Raw genomic sequence first — 25,922 nt, 5'->3', positions numbered from 1 at the left:
CTTTTTTTCCTTTATTTTTGCTACTTTCAGACGATTTCATTCACCTTAAGGAAGATATCTCATACTAAAGGGGTTGCTGAATATTATATCTAACTCCTTTAGTCAAAAAAATTTTTCCTCAGCTGAATATTTTTGTCTAAAAGGAGCAAAATAAACTGAGAAACACGTACATGAGTCAAGTGGCCATTAGCAAAGAAGAGTCAAAAAAGGCATCTTATAATGAGGACGTATATATTATTCAATACAGAGCTTCACCTCTACCCAGTCTCTACTTTAAGGGATGTGAATGGTCCCTTTCTACAGAGGACCTGAGAAAAGAAATATATATTTAAGTTAGACTAAAAATACAGAACTGGACCATAAATACATGAATTTGATCAAGCACATGTAATACCGAAGAGAAGTCCCCTAGTTGGTACGTCTCTTGCTCCGATAAAGTGGTGTTACCGGTGAGGTTATAGGTGTTTCCAAGGAAGCATCTTTATTCTCCTCCTTTTCCTTTTTTATACTTAGCTTAAGGACCTTAGGAGCTGAGGGACCAGATACAGACGTGGTGGGAGTGGTTTGTGAGTTCAAGGAGGTTGATAACGTTGATGACGATGTAGATGCAGCACTGGTTAATGTGGTAGTTGGTGTAGATGAGGTTGAGGCTATGCTGCTGTTAAGGAAGGTGAGTGGATCATCTTCTATGTCATCAGCAAGGTCTAGAAGGCATGGGTTGTAAACAGACACCTCATTACCTGTGGAAAAATGTGCAAATTAACTCAACGTTGTTACCTCTAGAATAATGTGTACACTAACTTCAAACACACAGGTTTTTACTTCAGTCACTGGCACTAATCTACTGTTTTAACTCCTTCAGTCCAAGAACATAATTTACATCTAATTTTTGTGGCTGCCATATGAATTTATTCAACCCTGAATAGATATTAAAAAATGAGGGGGTTAACGAAGGCTACATCTAACTTCTCCAGTCTGAAGTCTCCTCACAGCTCAAGAAAATCACTCTGGGATGGGAAGAGTAAAATGAAAAAAGATGTCATAGGATGGAAGGGGTTAAACTTATGTGCATATACCTTCCATTTGTATCATGGCAACAATTTATTACAAATCATCATTCATCAGTGGAAAATCCCTTTGCATGAAAATGCTTTAAGAAATCTTTTCAACTGTGTCACTGGTGCTGTTGCATTACATACTTTATTCAGGCAGGTCATTTTTTTTTTTTTTTTTTTTTTTTTTTAATGTTGGAATCTTCCCATTATCATTTCCTCCTGGTACTCCATTAAAACTCACTATGCCATCCTCAGAACCATTGCCTACTCTTCCATTCATATGACCCATTACAATCACTTTATAGCTCCTGGGCATTTCACTCACTGCTTCATCCAGCTCATTCCAAAACCTATTTTTCTCTGTCTCACTCCTGTCATCACATGGTGCATATGCTACAATCACTGCCACATTCACCCTGAAGAGGTTAAGAGAGCAATGGAGGAAATGGAAGAAGTGGCTAGAGTGGTTACAGACCAGGGGTTCAATTGAAATAAGAACTAAATATACTCAGAGCAAGAAGCACATAACGAGACTGCTGAAGAGGAAAAAGAAGGAGGTGAATGATGATCTAGGAAGAAACGCGAATCCAAATTATTCTGAAAATAGAAAGTTATTCTGGAAAGAGGTGCAGAAATGTAGAAGTGATAATGGAAAGGAAGTGTGAAGAATGCAGGTGGTAGATTATTAACCCATGGGGATGAAGTAAGGACCAGATGGAAAGAATATTTTGAAAGCCTGATGAATGGGAATAGATAGAGCTGAGCAACTGTAAAGATCGTTGGTTTTGGGGGTGTGCAGAGAAGGAATGCAGAGCCAGGAAACGTTACACTCACAGAGGTGAAAAACACTGTGAAACTGCTTAAAGGGGAAAGCTGCTGGGGTTGATGAGGTGTATACAGAGATGATTACCTGTAAGGGAGACAGCAGAATGAAGTGCTTACTGGAGATATGTCAGAAGGAATGGATGAGTGTAACTGTGTTAGCAGAGTGGAAAAAGGCTATGATTGTATCCGTGTACAAAAATAAAGGTGAGCGAAGTGAGTGCACGAATTATTGTGGCATAAGTTTATTGAGAGTTGTAGGGAAGGTATATGGATAAGTTATTATAGAGAAAGTATGAGAGATATCAGAAGTCCTAGTGAACGATGAACAGGGAGGCTTTAGGAGTGGCAAAGGATGTATGGATGAAATATTAGCGGTAAGACAGATAGCTGAGAAGGCTTGTGAGAAGGACTGTAAAGTGTTTATGGCTTTCATGTATCTGGAAAAAGCATACGACAAAGTAGATAGAGAAGGATTGTGGAAGGTTTGGTGCATGTACATTGTAGATGCTATGCTGCTAGGTGCCATCAAGAGTTTTCATGATGGTAGTGAGGCATATGTAAGGGTAAATGGGAATCTAAGTGAACTCTTCTGAGAGGAGTAAATTATCTGGCAGTAAGAACGTACTAAATTAACCCCATCAGGTTTCTGGGCCAGGCAGATTATGTCTGTGCTAGAGTCACTCACTCTTACGCTGACCCACATCTTCATGCCGCAATATTTTTCTTTGATCGCTTTGTGTAAATACACTTTTCAAGATAGAATGTTGGTTTTGGTGTCATTTTAAAGCTGAATAGTCGAACTTTATCACAGTATGTTCAAAAAAGGAACAAAAAAAATGAAAAGTGAAAATGACAAGTTGAAGTTAGGCAAAAACCAAGAATTTTATACCTTGCCATAGAAAAATATTTGGGGAAAAAAAAAAACTAATGAAGATATATAAATCTGGTTTAAACCATGCAAACCTAAAATAAATTACCTTTACAATGATATATAGATTATGTTTTTTATTGCACTTTATTGCATAGTATTGCAAAAGGAAAAACAAGCACATTTTAAAAAATTATTCTTGGCCGCATATTCGCATCACAATCTTTTTCTTTGATCGGTCAGTGTATATACAGTTTTTACTGATAGGATACACTGTGTGACAAGCTGAATGGTTTCCTGTGCACGAGGAAACCATTAACTACACTGGGTGGTAACGATATAACCAAATTATGGCGCCTGGTGGTTTAGTGGGTAATTGCGGCACTCCAATCGGACTGAGCCTGTGCAGGTTTATACTCACGGGGTGGTTGGGGTTATTGCTCACGTAATGCCACCCAGGGATGAGTAAGGCTGGTCACTCTCATCTTGAATGTCAGGACCAACCTGCCTAGCCCCGGGCTACTACGCTCCTCTTGGGGCAACGTAAGATTAGATGATGGAAGGTTGGATGGATGCTGGTTGTGGTGTCCTTTTGAAGCTCAATAGTTGTACTTTATTGCAGTGTGTTCAAAATATAAAAACAAAGAAAATAAAGTCAAAATGACACGTTGAAGTTAGGTGAACCAAAAATTTTATACCGTGCTGTAGAAAAATGTATTAAAAAAAAAAAACTAATAGATATTTTATTAAGCTGGCTTAAACCAAGCAAAACTACAATAAATTACCTTTACAATGATATACAGTTTAAGACAAATTATGCATGTTACTATGCAGTAAAGCAAAAGAAAAAATATGCACATTTTGTATGATTCTTGGCCGCTTATTCACGTGGCAAATTTTTTCTTTGATTGATCTGTGTAAATATATATAGTTTCCATGACAGAATGCTGGTCTTGGTGTAATTTTAAAGCTGAATAGTAGTACTTTATCGTAGTATGTTCACAAAGGGAAAACAACGAAAATATAAAGTCATAATGATGACCTGAACTTAGGCAAAAACCAATAATTTTATACCTTGCAGTAAAAAAATATTCACCAAGAATAAAGTAACAAAGAGACAAAGCCATGAGTCAGACCAGCTGTGCAGTACCCACCACACATAGAGCAACCTTTCCATGACATCACGCTCAAGTTTATTTGTTATGATGCGTAACGCGTTTTATGGTGACTATTTTACGAAAGTACCTTACAATGACGCATAAACGCGTCATCGGAATCTCTGAGGCTGGATCTGAAACAATGCGAAATACGTCATTGGAATCTCAAAGGGTTAAAGATGTCAGCATAGTGAAGAGGGCTGTTACAGCTGTTATGGTTTAGGGTCATCTGGACATGAAGCCAGTGGACTGTAGGTTTATGCTATCCTTCTGCAGTCCACTACTATGTGAGGGAGTTGACGGATGTTTCTATAACAAGGCAGCAAAGCTGCTTGGCTATATCAGTGCCACTGCATGAAGGCATCACTCAACAGCAACAGTAAAAGGTTTAATGTGTAGAAACGTACCACTAGAGACCGATCCCACAGAATCCAATTCAGGAAGGTAGTTGCCATCTGATCCAAAGACCTGGTGAGGAGAAAAATAAAATAAAAATAAAAATAAATAAATCTGGCAATATGCTACAGATGGTCAATAATAATACACATTAGAAAAATTGGGTCACTGTATCTGCTAAAATCAGATGAACTAAACCTGTGGTACAGATTAATTAATTTACTGTTAATTTTACTACGTTCTAAAAATTTTGTTTTTAATAATGTGGCTTACTTTCTATATGGATGAGTCAAGGGGAACATTCAAAATTTCTTTGCATTAAAAAACACACTCAACAACAGTTACAGTGTATAATAACAGAGTATGGACAAAATTTGTTGCCTGTAGTAGTAAAAATGTATATAAGATCTGTGTGACAATGAAAACACCAACATCAAAAATATCTCATTTCCCATCCAAGGATCAGGTAGGCTGGTAATAAGAAATTCCCATGGTGCATTTCTCTCCTAAGGAAACTTCATGAAATGTAGCATCCTAAAAATTATTATATTAATTCAAATGGAAAATTTTCTTCTGTCTTTCAGTGCTGTTACTGGCCTAGCTACAACATTCACCAAGTGGTTAACACTTAAGTGAGCAATCTTACAAACTACGAAGTCATTGACGAATGCTCACAACAAACAGTTTATAGGAGAGAATTCTAGGAATGTTGGCTGTGAAATGTGAAATCCAGTGAATGTGGGGGTCACTGAGAAACAAATCCCTATTGTTCAACTGTCTAGAACCTGAGAAATAACTGAACAATAAAGGTGAATTATGACTGACTGACTTCATACCGTGAGAAGCATGGAAGGGTCCACATTAAAGTTGCCCGAACTAAGGAAGTCTTGTAATGAGTCGATGGCATTCTGCATGTCATCCATATGACTTTGTAGCTCTTGCCTGAAACACGTCAATTGGAATTAATACAGAATAAACAACAGGGTCCGAGAAATTAATCCCTTAAGTCTAATGATGTATTCTATATTATCTTCTTACTACTTCAAACATGCCTACTCAGTTTGGGGAAGACTTTTTTAACTTGACAGGTTTGATGTAGCTTGCATCAACAGCTTCACTAATAAAGATCTTTCCATTGCTGAATAAAGTGGTCAGGTGGCTAGAAACAAATACATAAAAATACAGTGTAAGAAAAACTATCAACAAGTTACCCAGTGAAATAGTCCCATATTCTTGTTTGCTTAGGAGGCTTTCTAGCAACTCTTCCTTAGCAAAATATTTTGAATATTACAGATCACTGTCTTATATCTTATTTCTATCCATTCTTTAAATGGCCAAAGACAGCATACATATCATTATAATCATCATCACTATCATCCTGACTTCTTTTCCCCACCTAAGTATGGGATGAGGCAGAAACAGAAGAGCAAGAAGAGAAAACATCATCATCATCATCCAGACCTCGTTTCCCACCCTTGGGTGGGGTGAGTAGTTGCAGCATCCAGACAGCCAGAGTTTGCCCAATTCAATAGACCATGCTTCCATTCACTCATTATTCAAGCCCATGGAATCCTGGCTCCATCTAAGAGACCAAAAAATATCACCACATTCTGTAGCTCCACACAGTCGGGGAGAGCACGTGGAGACTGTCAGGCATGAAAGGATTAAACTTGTTGGTGGGTCTCTTGAGTGTGTGGAAGTTTTGTTATTTCGGAGACATGTTATGTGCTGGAGGTGGGGCTGGAGCTACCTCTGTGGCAAGGGTAAGGAGTGGTTGGAAGAAGTTCAGGGAGCTGTTGCCTCTCCTGACACTGAGAGGGCTCTCCATCCATGCTAAGAGACCTTTGTATGCAGCATGTGTTAGGAGTGTAATGGTGTATGGCAGCGAGACCTGGAGAGTAAAGGAAGAGGATATTTGCAGGCTCAAACGTACAAAAATGACAATGATTAGGTGGATGTGCAGTGCGCCCCTGAGTGCAAGGCCTGGAGGGGCTAGGTGTACGATGGAAGAGTTGAGAGGTAGGATGGGACTGGAGTGTATTGGTGTTCTGATGAGGAGAGGTAGACTGAGGTGGTTTGAGCATGTAGAGAGGATGGAGGATGATAATTGGGTGTAGAAAGTAAGAGTGTTAATATTGGGGATGGGGTTGCGAGGAACAGACCCAAAAAGGCCTGGGACAAGGTCATTATGTGTGACCTCATGGTTAAGGGACTGAACAGGGAGGCTGCCAGAGATCAAGCAGCATGAAGAGCCATTATTAGATGACCAAGGCTGATGCATGCAAGCATGTTGGAGCCTTCAAAAACTAAACAACACAATAATTATCTAATAGCGAAAGAATTAATCACCTGCATGTTTAAAGAAATGAGCCACACACTCACTCACCTCCTAATCAAGCTTCTGAAATCCTGACTCCACCTCACAGGCATAACCACCTCCAGTAGTTTTTTTACTGTAATTATCTTTATGAGTGAATTCATATCACCTTTCAGAGTTGGTAATTTCAATATGTACAAAATTATATATGACTTATTAATGCGAGACATAGAAATTACAATAAGTGCTAAGGAAGAGGTGCCAGGAAACCTCCTAATCCCACAAGAATACAACCTACTGGTCCATACAATTTACTGGTTGGTGGCTGGCCTACATCCCTGGTGATAATACATCATCACACTATCAAAAAATCTCCACCCAACTCTTGGGAATTCAAACTGATGTGCAAAGCACATGGCCTTCATTCCAAATGGAAACTCAAAACCACAATGCATGTACAGTCAAAAGTTTCTAACACTGCTAACTTGTGTATTGTCTTGTCGGGTACAGCGACACTCATGGAGGAGTCTTGTGGTGGCTGAAGGGAGGCGGCAGTTGTTGTGGTAGTAATAGTTTTTCCCTTCCCTTTCTGTGGAAGGACTCTCACCTGCACATTCCTACCAGACCCACTTGCACTCTTCACTATGCTGCTGCAATATAAAAACCTCAGTACAGTATATATAGCACCTCAAGTTTCTATCCCTTCTGGGAGGCAGTCCTTAATACAACATGACATTACACACATGATATTACACAAGAGTACAGATTCTCATTACCAACACCTACTATACATTTCTTTTTCTAGACGTACTACAAAACTTCTCTTTAACGATCAAGCAAAGCCTCACTGTTATACATTAGTTAATAAATTTGTTGCAAGCCTGGAGTTCCAAACTTATGAAGGAAGGCTTCAAATGAAAGAAATCAAGCATTCTCTTCATAAGTTCATGTTCAAAATACAGTATTAAAAAAAAAAAAAAAAAAAAAAAAAAAAAGTTCTTTGAGTGGCAGGTGGGGGCGCTCACCATCCACTCACTTCACGTAGTGCTGCTCTTGGGTGTCTGCCCTTTCCTCTCCTCCATCCTTCATTCCTTCCATCCTCGTCTTTCTTTCCTTCATTCTTTCCTCGTACTTCTGCCTATGGGTGACTCTGCTCTGAGTGACAAGCCAAATGGTTTCCTGTACACCAGGAAGCCATTTACTATGCTGGGTGGTAACCATATAACCAAATTTTGGTGCCTGGTGGTTTAGTGAGTAATTACGGCCCTCCAATCGGATTGAGCCGGGGAAGGTTTATATCCAAGGAATGGTTGGGGTTTATTGCTCACGTAATGCCACTCAGGGATGAGTTAGGCTGGTCTCTCTCATCTTAAATATCAGGACCAACTTGCCTAGCCCCAGGCTCATACCCTCCTCGTGCAGCAATGTAGGATTGGATGAGGAATGAATGAATGAATAAATATATATATATACACTGTATATACATATATATATATATATCCAACCATCCATCCATCATCCAATCCTATGTTGCTCCACGAGAAGCGTAGAAGCCCGGGGCTAGGCAAGCTGGTCCTGACATTTTAAGAAGAGAGTGACCAGCCTCACTCATCCCTGAGTGGCATTACGTGAGCAATAAACCCCAACCACCCCTTAGATATAAAATTGCACAGGCTCAATCAGACTGGAGCACCTTATTTGCCTACTAAACCACCAGGTGCCATAATTTGGTTACATGTTTACCACCCAGCATAGTATATGGTTTCCTGGTGTACAGGAAACCATTTGGTTTGTCACTCAATGTAGAGTCACACACAGATGGAAAGAAGAAAAAATGAAGGAAAGAAAGACAGAAGAGGATGGATGGAAAGAAGGAAGAGCGGAAAGGGCAGGCACAAGAGTGCAGCACCACATCGAGTGAGTGGATGATGAGTGCCCCCGCCAACCAGAATCACCTAAAAATAAATAAATAAATAAGATTTCAACTTACAAGCATAACCTTAGTAGTGTCAGTTCTTTACACTGAGATAATACCTGGATGGTGGAGAATTGGTGGCAGCATATTTAACGGATGAAGTAACAGCACTGGGGTCAACTGTATTGAGCAGTTCAGGGCTGAGAGGTGGAGCTTCCATGTGGTCCTTCAACAGTGACTCAAAGGTTGTATTACCAGTGCCCTCATCCATAAGTACTGTGCCTTGTGGACTCACAACACTAGTGGCTGCCAACAAAAAGGTACATTCAAAACTTGGGTTCTGTATCTGCAAACAATCATCTCCAAGACTGCTTGCTTTTACCTACTGGTACAACATCACAACCATGCTAGTGTGACTATTAAAGTTATAAATACATGCATGCATACACACACACACACACACACACACACACACACACACACACACACACACACACAAACACACACATAAGCACATACACACATGCATGCATGCATGCATGCATGCACACATGCACACGCACACACCCACACCCACATTTATTTCTGACAATACTGTACTTATAGTGCCCTGGAAACATGTCTATCCTGAAAGTCTCTTAAAATCCCTAATAACCAGACCCAAATTTCACCTACAATCTCACACTACACTGCAGACACAACCTGCAACCTGCAACGAGACTACCTTAATACACTTCAGGCACTGCTTAAAGACAACAGGCTGATGATCACTCCAGCCAAAGCCACATCACACTCATTACCAGCAGTAAGCATGAGTATAGATACTCCCCTAGCATCATACTTAACAATGTACAATGTACCTCATCCCTCTTCCACCAAGATCCTCAAATGACATATGACACTAAATTCACCTTCATGGACCACATACAAGACATCAAGAGGCAGTGCACCCCCATGCTCAACACACTCAGGCACTTACAGGGGCAGACTGGTGGTAGGTGGTGGTGACCATCATCCAATCACATGGTGTAATCCTGCCTACTTCTTCCTTCACTTTTACTATTCTTTTTCTCTTTATTTTTCTCCCAGCTTTCCTGTCATTTTTTATTACTCTTCTTTTCTTTTCAGGTGGCTTTACATTGAGAAGCAAGCCTAATGGTTTCCTGTAAGCCAGGTAACCATTTACAATGCTGGGTGGAAACCATATAACCAACCCATACATGTTCCCCACATGTCAACAAGTTGGTGGAAAGTTAGTGTCCCTCCGTACTGAACAACTAACTCAAAGACAAACAGCCACCTCCTAAGGGATTATGGCATCTGGCTACTGACAGACAGAAAAATATGTGTTTTGATTACTAATGATGCAACTTGTCATACTGTGAAAGGCAACCTCAATAACATTCACCAATTATGTTCGATGATCTCAGCAAAGTCTGTCAAATCTCCACTGGCTTCAATTTCACTTTCAAAACTGAAAACCTTGCACATAAAATATCCTTGTGTATCCTTCCCGTGAAGAGGGAAAGGAGACATTACGCTACAGGTTTCTATGCACAACTGTGATCCGTATTTTTTAGCCTACATTGGTCATAACTCAGGATGCCCCCATCACAATCCATCCTGTGTTGATGTGCATCTGAAACTCATGATTTGTTGGCTTGTGCATTTGTAAATGCATTGCTCAGGTGAACTGTAGTGCAGAAACACTCCTGAATTCAACTCTCCTTCCAATAAGGATGAGCCAGAGTCTATGGATCATGACTGCGTAGAGCAAGTTCTCATCCATCCATCCATCATCCAATTCTACATTGCCCCATGAGGAGCGTAGAAGCCCGGGGCTAGGCAATTTGGTCCTGACATTTAAGATGAGAGTGACCAGCCTCACTCATCCCTGAGTGGCATTACACGAGCAATAACCCCAACCACCCCTTGGATGTAAGTTCTTCAAGGGACAATTTTAGTAAGTTGTAATGAAGTCTCCTAACCTATTGTAAAATGTCCAAATACTGTCTCCTTCAACATCATCCACTTCTTTTTCCATCATCCAGCCCTCCTTCACCATCACTAAATCTCCCTGTTACAACCAACTCTCTCTCACCATCAGTACACTTTCCTGTCTATAATTCACCCCTCCCTCACCATCACTACACACACTTGTCTATCATCCAGCCTCCCCCACCATTGCTACACTTCCCCATCTATCATCCAGCCCTTCCTCACCATCACTACACATCTTTATTTATCATCCAGCCCTCTCCCTCTGCCTCACCATCACTCCCCCCCATGCCTGTCTGCCTCATCATCATCCCCCCCTTGCTTGCTTCCCTCACCATCACCCCCTTGTTTGTTTCCTTCACCTTTACCCACTTCACCACTTATCATACTTACCACAGATCTCCTCACTGCCGGTGTGGAGTGTCTGTGCCTCAAGTGTGGGAAGGAACGGCAAGGGCTCTCCATTCGCTGTTAGAATGGTCCCCGGCTCAAATTTTTTCATGCTGGAACTTGCCTCCTCACTAGGTGTGCTAACAGTGGGAAAGAGAAAAGATTGTTGAGTGGCCTGATCATCTACCATTAAATATGCTGGATCCACACTAGCCTAGCTTTATGCATTTACACTTTAAAGGCATTAAACTGGTGCCAGCTGTTACCAGTTCTTCACTGTTACATGAAAAGAATAAAATTAAACCAAATTTACTCTCAGCTGCCACTTTTCTACTGATCAACTTTTATTTTTTCTCTTTTAATGCAAGGAAAAAGGAACCAAAAGGCAGAAGTCCATAACATAGTTCTCTCCAAGAAAATATAATGTGAAATAGGCAAACTCAAGATCCATTTGTTTCCAGATGCCTGGAAACATTGCGTTTAAAAGACTGGAGGTCACAGGCAGACACAAATACAGACAGAAGAAGACAGTGCCAGAGGTGACCTGTTGCAAACATGAAGGACCGGGAGTAATAGTTGTAAACATGCATTAGAGTTGGACAGATGGCAGGTGAGTGATTGCTGCCAGATGGGTGTTACACACCTGCCGTAATGGAGAGGTAATGCAAGCAGACAGTTCAGAAGAGAAATGACTACTGAAGTAGCCAAAGAAAAGAAATCAAGATATAACAGTACAGCAAAGGGAAAGAGTTTGAAGGAAGTCAGTACGAGAAACAAACCTGGCTTCCCCCAGATGGTCTGTTATACTGAGGAACTAAATGTATATATCCCTTATCAGGGACAAGGGACAGAACAGGGAAGCTGCCAGAGACTGAGCACTGTGCCGAGCTAAGTGACTACGGCAAACACATTCAAGCACATTGGAGCCTCTAAAAACAATATGATAAACACAATTTATATAGATATATCAAACAATATATAGTACTGGTATGTATCATCATCATCATCATCATCATCTAATCCTGTGTTGCCCCATGAGAAGCATAGGAGCCCTGGGCTAGGCAAGTTGATCCTGACATTTAAGATGACAGTGACCAGCCTCACTCATCCCTGAGTGGCATTACAAGAGCAATAAACCCCAACCACCCCTTGGATATGAACCTGCACAAGCTCCATCCGAATGGAGTGCCCACCAGGTGTCATAATTTGGCTATATGGTTACCACTCAGAGTTGTAAATGATTTCTTGGTGTACAGGAAACCATTTGGCTCGTCACTCAGTGTAGAGTCACCTGCAGACAGAAGGAACAGGAAAGAATGAAAGAAAGACAGAAGAGGAAGGATGGAAAGAAGGTAGGAAGAGAGGAAAGGGCAGTCACCTGAGAGCAGCACTACATAGAGTAAGTGGATGGTGAGCACCCCCACCCACCACTATATATTATACAATATTTAGGTGCATATATATGTTGGAGAGACACACATTATAAGCGTGTGTACAAATGTTATATTTATTTTTTTGTATATGAGGTGTACAGAAATGAAGGCAGACAAATGCCATTATGCCATAAATTGTATTTTCAACTAATAGAATATTAGAAAAGAATCTGTAGGGTCCATTAATTTCTGGCATTTGTCTACATAAATATATATACTACCCAGAACTTGTCCATTAGTTGATCATCCAACATGTAAGGGAACATATGGATACCAAGGGGTGGCTGGGGTTTGTTACTAACAAAAAGTAGCTTGGATCATTCTCACCTATGATATCTGTCACAGGTCCGTACCCTTCATATGGGGTAATACAAGACTGGATGATCAACTTATGGACAAGTACCAGGTAATATATATATTTATGCAGACAAATGCCAGAAATACATGTAGCCTACAGATTCTTTTCTTATATTTCAGTGTTGAAATTACACTTCATGGCATACTGCCATTTGTCTGCCTTCATTTCTGTGCACCTCATAAAAAATTTAACTCTGACCTCCCATTGTTCAGCGTAGTTGTGGCTTGAGGTGATGGTGAAGCTGTGGTGATTGTTGCTGTTGTTGTTATGGTTGTTGTTGTTGTTGTTGTGGTGGTGGTGGTGTCCCTCTTTTCACTGGTCTGTTCCAGTGGGTCCTCCCCAGCACTGTCCCCTTCCTCTCCTACCTCAAAGTCACCCATGTCAGTCACCTCCAATATCTGCGCACCACCACTCAGCCCATCACTATCCAACAGCTGAATGGGCAACAGTTATATAATGTGAAAAACAGTAAAAACAATGAATAATTAAACACTGTACATGTAGGATACAAAACAATAGATTACTCAAAACTTTTGTACAAACATACACAAAAGGCCAATACCTTGTAATCAATATTGAGGTTCACCACAGGGGACAAAGAGTAAAGCTAAAACAATGAAGGTTTATTACATATTTTTATAAACAAATATGGAAGGATGAATTTTTCCAAATATACTGTATTTCCCAGTGTTTTTCCAAATATACTGTATTTCCCAGTGACTAAGGTTCACCAAATAGAGACAAAGAGTACAGCTGATAAGCAGTTTTTGTTATATTGTGATTAATAATAAAGTTCACCAAAGTAAATGAAACAATCTGGTTTTTATCATACCTTAGTGACAATGTGATACTTACATCAAGGGGGTCACCAGCTGAGAACTGTGGGAGTGAACCAATTTTAGCAGAAGAGGCACCTGGTTCTTCTGCCCCCTGCAGTGCTAGGTGGCCAAACTTGCGCTTATGAACCAGTGGCTTGGAGGGACTCTTGACCATTGCCACCAAGAAGTGTATCAGCTGCAGAAGGAAAAACAATAATCATAGTAAGTTCTGCATATGTCATTTTTCTCATTATCTCTCTGCAAATAATCACAGTAAACTACAGAAAAATTTCATCAACCGAACAGGGTAAATCAATAAATTAAGTCCTCATTATACAGTATGTAACCACATTTTATAATCTTTTCCAAATAAGTCAACAGAAAATTCCAGAAAAACTGTCAACTAAATTTTCACTATTATAAAAAAGATGTATTGTATGTATGTGTGTAGATATGATTACAAACACTGTATGTTAAAAAACAAAAAAAATCAATGCATTCGTCTGATGATCACTTTCTAGTTCAAACTGTCACTGGGTTATTCCTTGGCACACGGTCACCATACTGTGTAGCTCACATTAACTTTGCTTTCTTTAGGGTGGTTATGCACTTTTGTGATGGTTCACTAAGATGGCCAATATGTGTCATGATGTAATACATTTTTTTTTTTTTTTTTTTACGTGTCCGACTCTGGGCAAAGGCTTCAGGGCCTAATTCTTGGGGGGCAGTGACCTATTCCAAGGCCCAGTAGTCCTCCTACACCTCCACATGTCACCACTTCAGCGCTAACACCCACCATCCATACTGAATACATGCTAGGGCTGTCTCATACAGGACTGGTGTACGGTATTAGCGGGGGTATTATTTTTACGACATGCCGGCGGGTCATCTGGTAGATCAGGAAAGTCTGCTTTTAGGAAATTCAAATCCTTAAACTGTTCCCTGCCCCAGCCGGGATTCAATCCTGGGTCCATTAGGACTGCAGGCCACCTCTCTACCAATTCAGCCACCGCCTCCCCCTTCAAGTTAAATGGGTTTCTTTTATTTGTATTTGCACTTATACACTGGCTAAAAATCTGCACTTAATTCAAACTTCCTGGTTATACTGATCTGACATATAATGACTCACCTTCTCTATAATCTGCTGTTGCTTGGAGAACTTCTGCCTCATGCTGGCATACTCTCTCCACAGTGCCTCATTCTCACGCTTCAAGCTGAGAAGCTTAGAACTCATCGAGTCCTGGTCACGTTTCATATCCCTCAGGTCACCCAGGAGTTTGTTGACTGTCTTGCTCTCCTCCACTACTACTGTGCGGCTTGCGGGGATCTGGGAAAAATCCATGGCATCGCTTGGAATCCTGCGCTGTTGCTGAAAAGAGATGCAAACGGGAAACCTACAAACACAAGGACAGTTCTGCTGCTAGTGCTGAGTTGATACATTGTGGTATAAAACAAAGGATGACATCACAATTCTGAAACTGCCACCTAATTCACAAGACTTAAGGTAACTCTGTAAATAACTTTTTCATTTTGGTCAATCTATATTACCTCAATCATGGATTCAAACAGTGAACCTGAAGTCAGAATCCAAAGCTGCTGCTGGGTCTAATAAACCACAACGTATCAGATGCTTGTTGCAGCAGTAGTGGATGACAAGGTAACTGTTGACATTTTTTCTCTCAAGGTAATTGCAGATACAGTAACACTCTGTTTAATGCTTGCACATGCTACATCATAACAAACAGGAGAATATAACCAATCATGATGGCAATTTCTAAGGACCATCTTTTCACAGTATAAGTATTGTTACATTATACAAACAATGACTAAACAATGTAAATTATAACAGGTATGTAGAATACAAACCTTCATCGCCTACCTTCTCTGCTTTCCAACAGAGGTCAGTCATTTTTTCACATTCTAAAACCGTATATCAACTACTTACCCTACACAATTTGGAAATCTGTTAAATCATTCACATTTATATTTCATAATACTGGTGAATAGTTTAATTTGCAATCAACTGGAAAAAAAAATCTGAACTAGCTTACTTTTACATAACGCAATTCAGTTCATAGTACCATGCTAGGTGGAATCCATTAAAATCTAATACAGCTTGTTATATATGAAAATTCTACTACTGAAGACACACTTGCCTAGACACATCAGACAGTCAAGTACTCGTTTCACAACACTGGAACTACAGAAATTGAAGTTTTTCTTTTTTAAACTCCCAACAAATGAATTTCAAACAAATATTTAACAAACCTATGCAGTCTGATTTTATAACACTTAGTATACAGAACCTTAGCTCAAAGATCTACACATTCTTTATAAACCCCCAAACTTATAAGCTGTATTTTAATTTCAGTATTATTAATTAATTTCACTCATCATCTAATCCAATGGTGCCCCATGAGAAGTGAAGGAGCCAGGGGCTGGGCAAGTTGGTCCTGACATTTAAGATTAGAGTGGCCAGCCTCACTCATCCCTGAGTGGCATTACTTAAGCAATAAACCCCAACCACCCATTGGATATAAACATGCACTGATCATGAATATAATTATACTGACAAAGATAATCTTTGTGCCAAAGTATCATTCAACGGCAACTCCAAGAAACAAACCCAGTGCTAAGTGGGAATTTACAGCGCAGAAGACTATCATGAAAACTTACCTATACAACATCTATAATACAAATTCTGAAAGAAACTGGTGAAAGATTTTATGTTCCACTAGGCAGTGATTAAGAAGAAGAAAGAAAGTAAATGCATTAAGAAAAATGACAGAGTACACTGGCCCACAAAAGAAACGTGGATGGTTTTATGAAGGTCTTGAAATGAAACAGAGGATCAAGTGCAGAGGTTGTAAGATGACTGCATGAAAGCATAAGCACTCACAATCATGGATGTGTGCGAGATAATGGCATGGCATAAGTTTGAAAAGTCAAGTGTGACAGCCATGGAAATAGGACTGTTAACGAATATACTGGTTTGTTGGTTGCATAAACTGGATAGTATAAACAACATAAAGATGAATGACATGGAGTAAGAAATATTTATGGATCAGAGGATAGAGGGGTGTGTGCTGAAATGATGGTTGTTACTGCCGTTGCTGAGTAGTCCCACTCTGTCTGGCTGAGCTGACCCATCAACCACAGGCATGCACATGCCCCTGAAGGGCTGTCTCATGCAACAAACCTAAGTTCCCTTGTGGCAGATGGCGCCTCACCACAAAGAGGCATGGGGAAGATTGTAGAAGTCTGGCTCTTGGACTGATGCCCCATCAGTGTCTTCATCCAGTTAACATGGGCACCATAGCAGGCTCCACAACATTCATTATTTGGTTATATGGTTAATACCTGGCTTTGTAATATGGTCATGTACTGAAAATGGATATGCGTAGGCTTGTAAAATGGGCATATGTGACTGAGTATGAAGGTGGGAAGAAGCATGGAAGGCCAATATGAAGACGGATCGTTATGGTAAATGAATGCATGAAAAAGAAAGATGATCAAATTTGAGAAATTTATAACACTGGCATTTGTGATGCATATTTAAAAAGAGAACACTCAGTGTGGATGGTTTTTGTGTGTGAGGTGGGACTTATATTTCAAAGAGCTGGATGAAGTGCTAAGGAAACTGAAGCTTAAATATCAGTGAGCTGTGCTATAGTATGTAAACATGGCAAATCAACTGTGAGGTTAATGAGATATCCCTTCAAAGAATAGGAACAACTAGAGAACTTGGTAAAATTTTGAAGGGTAGGATGGTTATGTTGAAGATGAAAAGCACACTGCATGAAAGTCTGTTACTGATGACAGTCCTGTAAGGGAGCAAAACCTGGGTAGTGAATAATGGAACCTTCTTGGTAGGGTAATGAGCTGCAGAAATTACCTTTGTCGAAGTTGCAGGCATCAGAAGGATGGATGGTGTAAGAGAGAAATATATACATATTTTGGATTGGAAGAAAGGACAATAGACGTGAGATGTAGAATTACTGAATGGATAAAAAAAAAAAAAAAAAAAAAAAATACTGACATGGTATTTAAAAAAAAAAAAAAAAAAAAAAAAAAAAAAAAGCCAAAGTCTATGAAAGTGAGATTGATGGTAATGTTAGGAGAGACAAGCTGTTTGTGGTAAGGAAAAAGCAAGGGAAGCAGTTCAGTAATGCAAGAAAAGGGAAAGTAAGGGGAATGACAAAGGTTATGGGAGGACAAGTAGCCAGAAGGCAGTTTTCATGGCCATCCCACCATGTGATTCCCTAGAGAAAGGAAAACACTGGATGATGATGATTGAGTGATGAGTGAACAATTGTGTGTTTCATGCCAATGAGTACCGATACTCTGCTTATAGTTCTCCAACACGTTCTTTTTTTTTTTTAAGGGGGGTGGGAGAGATTGGGTTAGGAAAAGGACAAGGATAAAAGAAATAATGTTAAAACATGGCAAGCATTAGTGTGCATATAAAAAAACAGAGTATACCTTGTCTACCAGTAGTTCTATCCAGTTTGAGCAAAAGAACTGTCCTAAATCTGTCCCATTTGCATCTCAATGTTATATATATTGCACAGTTCATAAAAAAAAAAAATACTGTACCTATTCCTTATAATACATATTCCATGAACTAAAAAACGATACAGTAAGAAATGACAATACCAAACTGGTATTTCAAAAACTAATGTATAGCACTTTTTCATTAATAATAATTAAAAAAAATCTCAAGGAAGGAAGAAAGAAGCAAAGACTAGAAACCCACAAGATTGTTCCCTCAAAGAAAAAAAATTAATAACAGAGCCATATTAAAGAAATGTTCAATTACTGTACACAAACCTACCTGGAAAAGATCAATGAAATGGTCAGTAAGATTATATGCCAATATATAAATAATAACAAAGCAAATATATATATATCTATCTATCTATATACCTAGGCTGCTTCCCCCAAGGAAAGGGAGGTAGCCGAGACAGGACGACTCACTCTCCATTTACTCATCCATTCAAACACATTTATTCGCATCTTAGTCCCAAAGGGGAGAACGGACAGATCCTCACTGCATCACAACGCACAAGGGTCAACTGCGCAATGCAATCAGTGACATCCACAGCAGGGCCCGACAGCAGAACTGGTTTACCCCTGCCACATCATAACAGACCCATCCCCTTACCCGCACCTGACCTGACTAGCTGATCAGACCAAAAGCGGGAGAATATCCCCTCAGGGCTGCGTCATCACTTATTCATTCACAATTTCTCTCCATTTATTTCTGTCACGCACAGCCACTCTTCCTTGCTCAACAGACATCCCTCTCGCATCCAGCGCTCTCTTCACACTGTCCATCCATCCTATTCGTGGTCTTCCTCTCAGTCTTACACCTCTCACATCAGATCTAGTTATCTTTTTCACCAATCGCTCATTATCCATTCTCTCCATATGCCCAAACCATTGCAACACCCTCTGCTCAACTCTACCAGCCATCTCCCGAACAACTCCAGTTCTCCTTCGCACTTCATCATTTCGCACTCGATCCATACGCGTCCTCCACACATACTCCTCAGACATCTCATCTCCATTACATTCAAACTTTTCCTCTCTGCTACACCCATATTCCATGTTTCAGCCCCATATAATGCAGTCGGTACCACAACACCCTCATACAGCCTTCTCTTTACATCCATTCTAAGCGAACGACATTTAAACACTTTTTTCATTCCTCCCAGCACCTTTCCTACTTCATTTATTCTAAACTTCACTTCTGCATCTATTCTTCCATCCACAGCAACATGTGACCCTAGATATTTAAAACAATCTACCTCCTCAAGCAACTCACCATTCAAAACTATATTCATCCCCCTACCATCTATCAACCTCGTACACTTCATCACTTTACTCTTATTCTCATTTACTTTCAATTTCCTCCTTTCACACACCCTTCCAAACTCCTCTACCAACTGTCTCAATCTCTCCTCTGAATCAGTCACCAGTGCAGTATCATCTGCAAACAGCAGCTGCTTCAGATTCCACTCTCCTCCATCAACATTTACCAGACTCAGACCACCTAAAACTCTTGCATTCACCTCCCTTACAACACCATCCATGTAAATATTAAACAACCAAGGCGACATATATATATATAATATATATATATAATATAAATAAAAAATAATGATAAGAATGTGCACCTGTAGCTGTTTGCGATATTCTTGTAAGAGACTAAAACTCCATAACATGACCTGGTACTGAGGCATAATATATGGACCACCCTGTGTATCAATAAGCCAGTATTGTCAATGGGAGATAGTCATTCTACATGAAAATGTGGCATTTCAGATACTAACAAAGGCATTGACAAAAAATATTCAAAATTCATATGGAATTTTCAGTGAGATTATGGTTTCTATATACTTAACATATATTTAGAACAGTCACATTTCATGTAGTTACCTGGTGCTTAACTTCTTCAAGATCTTTATTTCATTATAATTATACCAGATTACTTTATTTAACTTAAGGAGATCAATTACACAGAAAGGATTAAAGCCATGCAGGAATGAACTTTTTATAAAATACCACTCAACCTCACTCCATTCTTGGAGAAAAATTTATGATAATAAAGATAATGATGATGAAGAGACAGTACACTTTCAATTAGTATTAAGTTACCAGTGCTGTTCCATGCTTTTTTATACTGTACCTTTCGCTTGATGTTCTCTAACAATCCCTCCTGTCCTCTAATGAAGTGTGGGTGGGCAAACTCCATCTCGTCCTTCTCCATCCGTAGGCCCCCCGAGTCTGCAGACACCACCTTATGGAAGCCATCTGAAACACACAAACATTTCAAAATCAGAGAGAAATTTATAGCGTGTCATCTCATTCCTGTGTGTGTGAGGGGGGGGGGGATGTTTCAAAACATCGACATTTTCCAAGCAACTCATACAATTCTGGAAACTGGGTGAATTGGTAGTGGTTACTCACGTTTATGACAGCAATGTAAGTTTAACTGCTCATTTTTCTGTAATTTTTTTATGAATTTAATAACAAAAGGAACATTTAAAAACTGACATAAACAAAGGATTTTCTGTAGTTACTTCTTATAACTGGGCTGTGGAGTCTGTATCCAAAACACCCGACTCTGACTGCTTGATTTCTTGTGTGTCTGACTCCAACTTTGCCCCCTTAGACTTTCTCAGCAATAAAATTGCCATGATGGGTCTTCACTGACTTGCACATGCTCGAAATTCCCACCTCACAGCTTACAGGCAATGGATGATGCCTCCTCGTCACTTTATACCATAACCATTTCGTTTCTAGTAATTTTGTATTAAAGAAACTCACCTCTACATTCAAAAATCAAGAAATTTTCCAAATACATTCACTCAGTGGGAAATCTGCTGATCGTGGTGTCTGTTTACATTCTGTTGTTGTTGTTCTGTTAACAGATGGCAGCTCCTGTGTTTATGATCAACACAAACATAGAACAGGAGAACAAACAAGACCTACATAAAATGTGGAAAATACGAAAAAAGGAGCTGCAGCGGCAACAAGAAATAATACTGAAGGAACTGTTGTTCGAAAGGCAACAGCTCCAAATTACATCTACATCATGTTTAAAATTTCTCTAATGGTGGTCGGAGTCAAAGTTGGAGTCGGGACTTTCTTACCAACTCCAATTCCAGCATCACCATAACTGCTTCCAACTCTGACTCCACAGCCCTGCTTATAAAGTTGCTTCACTATCGAGTTGGTACGTAATGATTTAACACCTACTCTTCATTTACAGTTGCAGATGATTTATTATATTTACTTGAAAGTACTGTATAAATGTGAGTTTATTTAGTGCTTTCTTTCTCCTCAGATATGACCAGAAGTACCATACATAATGCATACATGCACTTATACTGTGCTAGCATTTTGCCTGTACACATCCTGTTTAAATAAGGAATGACTATATCAGCATGTGAAAGAAAACAGAAATTTTTAGGCTGATGGAGAGAACAGAAGTTGTGAAATGGATACAATCGAAAGAAGAAAATATGGCACAGCGAAGATAAGGAATAATGCTGTAATTAAAAAAAAAGTGAAGACCTAGGAAACAGTGAAGAATAATGTAAGAAAGACAGGAGATACCATACTTAAGGCTAAATGGAAAGGAATGGATGAAGAAGGAATGGAAAAGATGAAGAGAATGATACGAAAGAAGAAGGAAACTGGAAGGAAGAATGAAAGTAAGAACTGTGGAGACTGAAGCTACAAGCACAGTAACAGAGGAAGGAAGGAATGCAAAATCTGAATGAAGACAAGAAAACAAAAACAACAGAGGAAGGGAAAAAAGAAAAGTGGAGTTTTGAGGAACAAACAGAAGCGTAGGCAGAATCAAAGGAAGAGGAATGGGGACAAAAGGAAAAGAAGAGAGATTGCAATAGAGATGGGAAAAAATATCCTCCATAAGTAAAAGATGAGTAAGGGAGCAAATAGGAAGGAAAAACACAGGAAGTGAGGGAGGAATATGAGTGATGGCAGATGGGAGGGATGAATAATGGAAGTATAAGGGAAGAAGAAGGACATAAGCAGCATGGAAAGGATTAAGAAAGGACAAGAAGTATGCAAAAGAATGGAAAGAGGAAAGAAGGAGAAGCAGAAAAGGCAAGACAGAAAGCAAGCATAAATAGTCATGAAGTTACGAAAAGCAGATGAAAATACAGTAGGAAGAAACAGATAGCATAGACAAGCTGTCAAAAAGTTAAGGCAACAGTAAATTCTCATTAAAAGTTGCATCTGCTTCCAGAGTTATTACAGATAACATGTCTATCAGAGCTCCACTAATATATATATAATAGCTGATCTGTCAGTCCTGCCAATTTCCAGTAGTTACCAAATGTTTTAAAAGTTGATATATTTTGAAACATATCCTTGGCATAATGAAGACTGTTCTATCTGGGAAAAAAAAAAAAAAAATGCAGTCAGTCAGCTGTTGGCACTACTCACAGCCACGCTCCGAAACATCACAATTTCAAAGCAATACCAGGAAATACAGTACCCTACATAAACATCATATTACCAGCACACACAGCTCAAAGAAACTAATCAGGCTCATCTTAAGACAAAGAAAACAAGTTTCATAATTATGATGGCCGAGTCACTGAAACAAAACTCAGTTCTTTCTGTAGATTCTGTCTCTCTCGTATATGCAAGGGCTTAGAATACTTACACATATTGAGCTGCCTGACAAAACTGGCCATGTTGTTATGCTTGTAGTATTGAGGCAGCAGCTCTCGGGCAAATATGGCTTGGTTCTGAATAATGAAACTCCTCCCATTCTGAAATATTATGAAATCTATAATCAATCTGCAGTTTCACTGTTTCTGTTTTGTTGTTGCTAAACCCTGGTCTGTCTGGCTGAGCACACCTGTCAACCATGGGTAAGCAACTGCTTTTACTGTACAATACAGTACAGTAAACTCTCACATATCCAACGTATAGCAGCCAAGGGGGGTGCCGGAAGGTGATGTATATACTGTACTGACAGATAGTGATGTTGTACCCCGACCCCAATTAAGGGGGTATAGCCCTGTAACTGTCCTGTATAACCATTCAAACACAGAAAAATACCCTTAAACACTGTAATAAACATGATAATATGTCACTGTACTGTACAGAGGGTCCCAGTGTTAGGAGTTGTTATGTAGTCCAGCATACTGCAGGAAATAGGGAGTTTGGTGTTTGACCACTACCAGCTTATATCTATAATGTTCTGTAAAGCATTTTAAACAAGAATAATTGGTAATTCTTTACTAAATGGGCACAGTGATTCCATCACAAAGTAAAAGCTACTACAGTGCAATAAGTACCGACAAGCAAAAGGATATTCCCAGATTTGGGTTGAACGAAAGCACAAACTGACCACTTACCATTATATATAACTTGAGGATCATTCAAGGCATTTCAACATAAAGGTCATTCAAGGCATTTCAACATAAAGCTCAGCATATCTGACATAAAATTTAGACAGGGTCATAAACAAAATATACATAGAACCAGTACCAATGTGTGATAGGCTGATGCAACATACCTGTCTTACACTGACATTAGTTAAATTCTTAATATAGGAATGCATTTGGGGATTGGTCTGTAATCCTACGCTGGGGAACATGCGAGTACTAGAAGCAAGAGCATGTAGACATACATGTATAAAGTGTAACTGTGTAATGACATGTGGGTGGATGAAGCAGGTGTGGTGCACCCTAAACCTCATTAGTTACATTGCTTACCTGAGTCCAGCTGATCAAGTCATTTGTACTGGGGTCACCCACCAGCATCCATAACTTGGTGAGGAACGCAGGCACATTTCCAGAGCCTTCAATAGCGTGCATGATCAGAGTATCGGCGATTTTTTTTTTTGAGGAATCCAAGCAGAGTAGACTGACAGAGCACTTTGTTTACAAGAGGACTGGGACGTACAGACTTTGCGCAGGCGCACACTTCACCCTCGTCTCAGTGGTCTCAGTATCCCTTCACTCCCTCGCTCCTGTAGTGTGTGTTTTTTTTAAGTTAAATTGTACAACCCTTACATTATTTTTGAAATATCACAATAAAAGCTTTATATAGCAAAACAGTGTTAAAACGACGTGCAGTCCAGCAATAATTTCCCGTTTTAGTTCCCGCAAGTTTCAAGGTCGACTCTTGACCAATGCACTGACGTTGCTTAACATTCGAATTATTGTTATCAGCACTGGTTCAGCTTAAGTGTAGAGAGAGTCCCTGGATAATAAAGACAAAGAAAGCATTATTGCCTGATAACCCATTACTTTTACATCGCATGTCCCTACGCAAAACGTACAGCATTGATAGAAGTAATGATTCCTTCCAATCGGTAGTAAATTTCCTCATTATTGTAACCTTGAAAGTGAAATTAAGCAATAAAGCAGCTTAATTTCAAGCAGTACTGGTATAGCTAATAATCTGGGAGAGGTGGATCGCCCTTTCGCCGTGATTCATCGTCTAATCGCATCAGCTACCAAATAAAGAAGACCTTAACGACTATAATTATTAGTTGTCATCAAACACTGCATCACACAACGACCTCTTCAGTACACCCAGTATAGATGGTCGCAACAAAATGAAATGTCCAGCATCTCTAGAAAGTACAGAGGTATTGCAATGAATATGTAGGCCTAGGTGAACTGTAAGATCATTTTACACACACACACACACACACACACACATAGATATGAAGAAAAGTTGCAAGGACAGAACTATGCATTTGTCAAACCATATGACGCATTATTTTCGGAGAGGTTTGATAATGCCTTCATGAACCCTATCACAGCTAGACATCATTCTGCAGGTGAACAAAATCGTCTGGGGGTAGCAAGAATGTCTCCTTTCATCGCTGTTGTGTGAACAGGCATTGAAGGTTTACTTACATCTATTCCTCGAATACAGTACTTATTTCATGTAGTAAAAAAAAAAAAAAAGTGTGGAGATGGGAAAAGATGAATAAAACGGGTTCTTTCTCTGCACTTACAGTGGTGCAGTCCTACATACTGTTGCAACGAATAGTCAATATAAGCTACTAATTACATACGTATTTCATTTGTTTTTTCCTCTGCCTCAAGCTATTCAAGAATTTTTTGTGAACAAAAACTGCATAAATGTCATACAAGTGAATACGAGGCTTCTGCGTCTTCCTAAGCTACTTATCTCGCCTATTTTACACTTAATATCTCATGAAAATTATCTACGACTTTTCAGTATGGAAATAAATTGTATTAATGACCTACTAATGAAGTGCCATAATCTGAAAAGACACCAAAAGGAAAAGGATTGAGAGAGCAAATACGGTCCCAAGGTTATTATAATCCTTTCATCGTCATTTGATATCCATTCATTTACAGCTTGCTTCACGAAACACAGTGGTAGAAAGAAAATGCTGCAGCTCTGCATCCTTTCCGTAGCACTTCTTCGTGAATAACATAACATTCTAGTGATAATCTGCCATTACAACTCAATATTTATGATGAAGAGATGGTAATTTTGGGCCAATCAGAGTAAAAAGAGTACACTGTATCTACCTCAGGGTGAACATTCTTTGGTCCACTTGGCGGCGTTTCGTCCTTATTTCAGTCTAATTCCCCTACATCTGTGGAAAAAGACAATACTACGGTTTACAGCCTTCTATAGCACATTTTCGTGATTAACATCATATCATAGTACTAATCGTCTTTTCCAGCTCCCCGTTTGAAATGGAAAGGTGGCAATTTTTAGCCAGTCAGAGTAATGTTGCCTTTCTTTTTTTTTTTTTTTTCCCACACTGATGGATCTATTTTCTGAACCCTTCAGCGAGAGAGTTCTTCCTTTAGGTGAAGAAAATCGCCCGCCAGTGCCAAGAATGAAAT

At 39.5% G+C, this 25,922-nt stretch overlaps 1 protein-coding gene across 1 annotated transcript; it reads right to left on the bottom strand.

Moving 5' to 3' along the window:
* Window positions 1–286: 286 nt before the first annotated feature.
* LOC145410675 (uncharacterized) lies at window positions 287–23,897 on the bottom strand. Its single transcript, XM_080280789.1, has 12 exons — window positions 23,796–23,897; window positions 22,736–22,844; window positions 20,222–20,346; window positions 14,660–14,899; window positions 13,568–13,726; window positions 12,911–13,146; window positions 10,925–11,061; window positions 8,653–8,839; window positions 7,104–7,268; window positions 5,138–5,243; window positions 4,313–4,373; window positions 287–740 (listed from the first exon to the last, which is right to left on the bottom strand). Exons 1-12 carry the CDS (start codon window positions 23,895–23,897, stop codon window positions 409–411), a joined length of 1,959 nt encoding a protein of 652 aa, XP_080136915.1. The 3' UTR covers window positions 287–408.
* Between the last annotated feature and the right edge of the window lie 2,025 nt (window positions 23,898–25,922).

Source organism: Coenobita brevimanus, chromosome 86 (genome assembly GCF_032717465.1).
Source record: "Coenobita brevimanus isolate Jiangsu-jjx chromosome 86, ASM3271746v2, whole genome shotgun sequence".
Classification (NCBI taxonomy): domain Eukaryota; kingdom Metazoa; phylum Arthropoda; class Malacostraca; order Decapoda; family Coenobitidae; genus Coenobita; species Coenobita brevimanus.
This window is presented reverse-complemented; position numbering and strand designations above follow the sequence as displayed.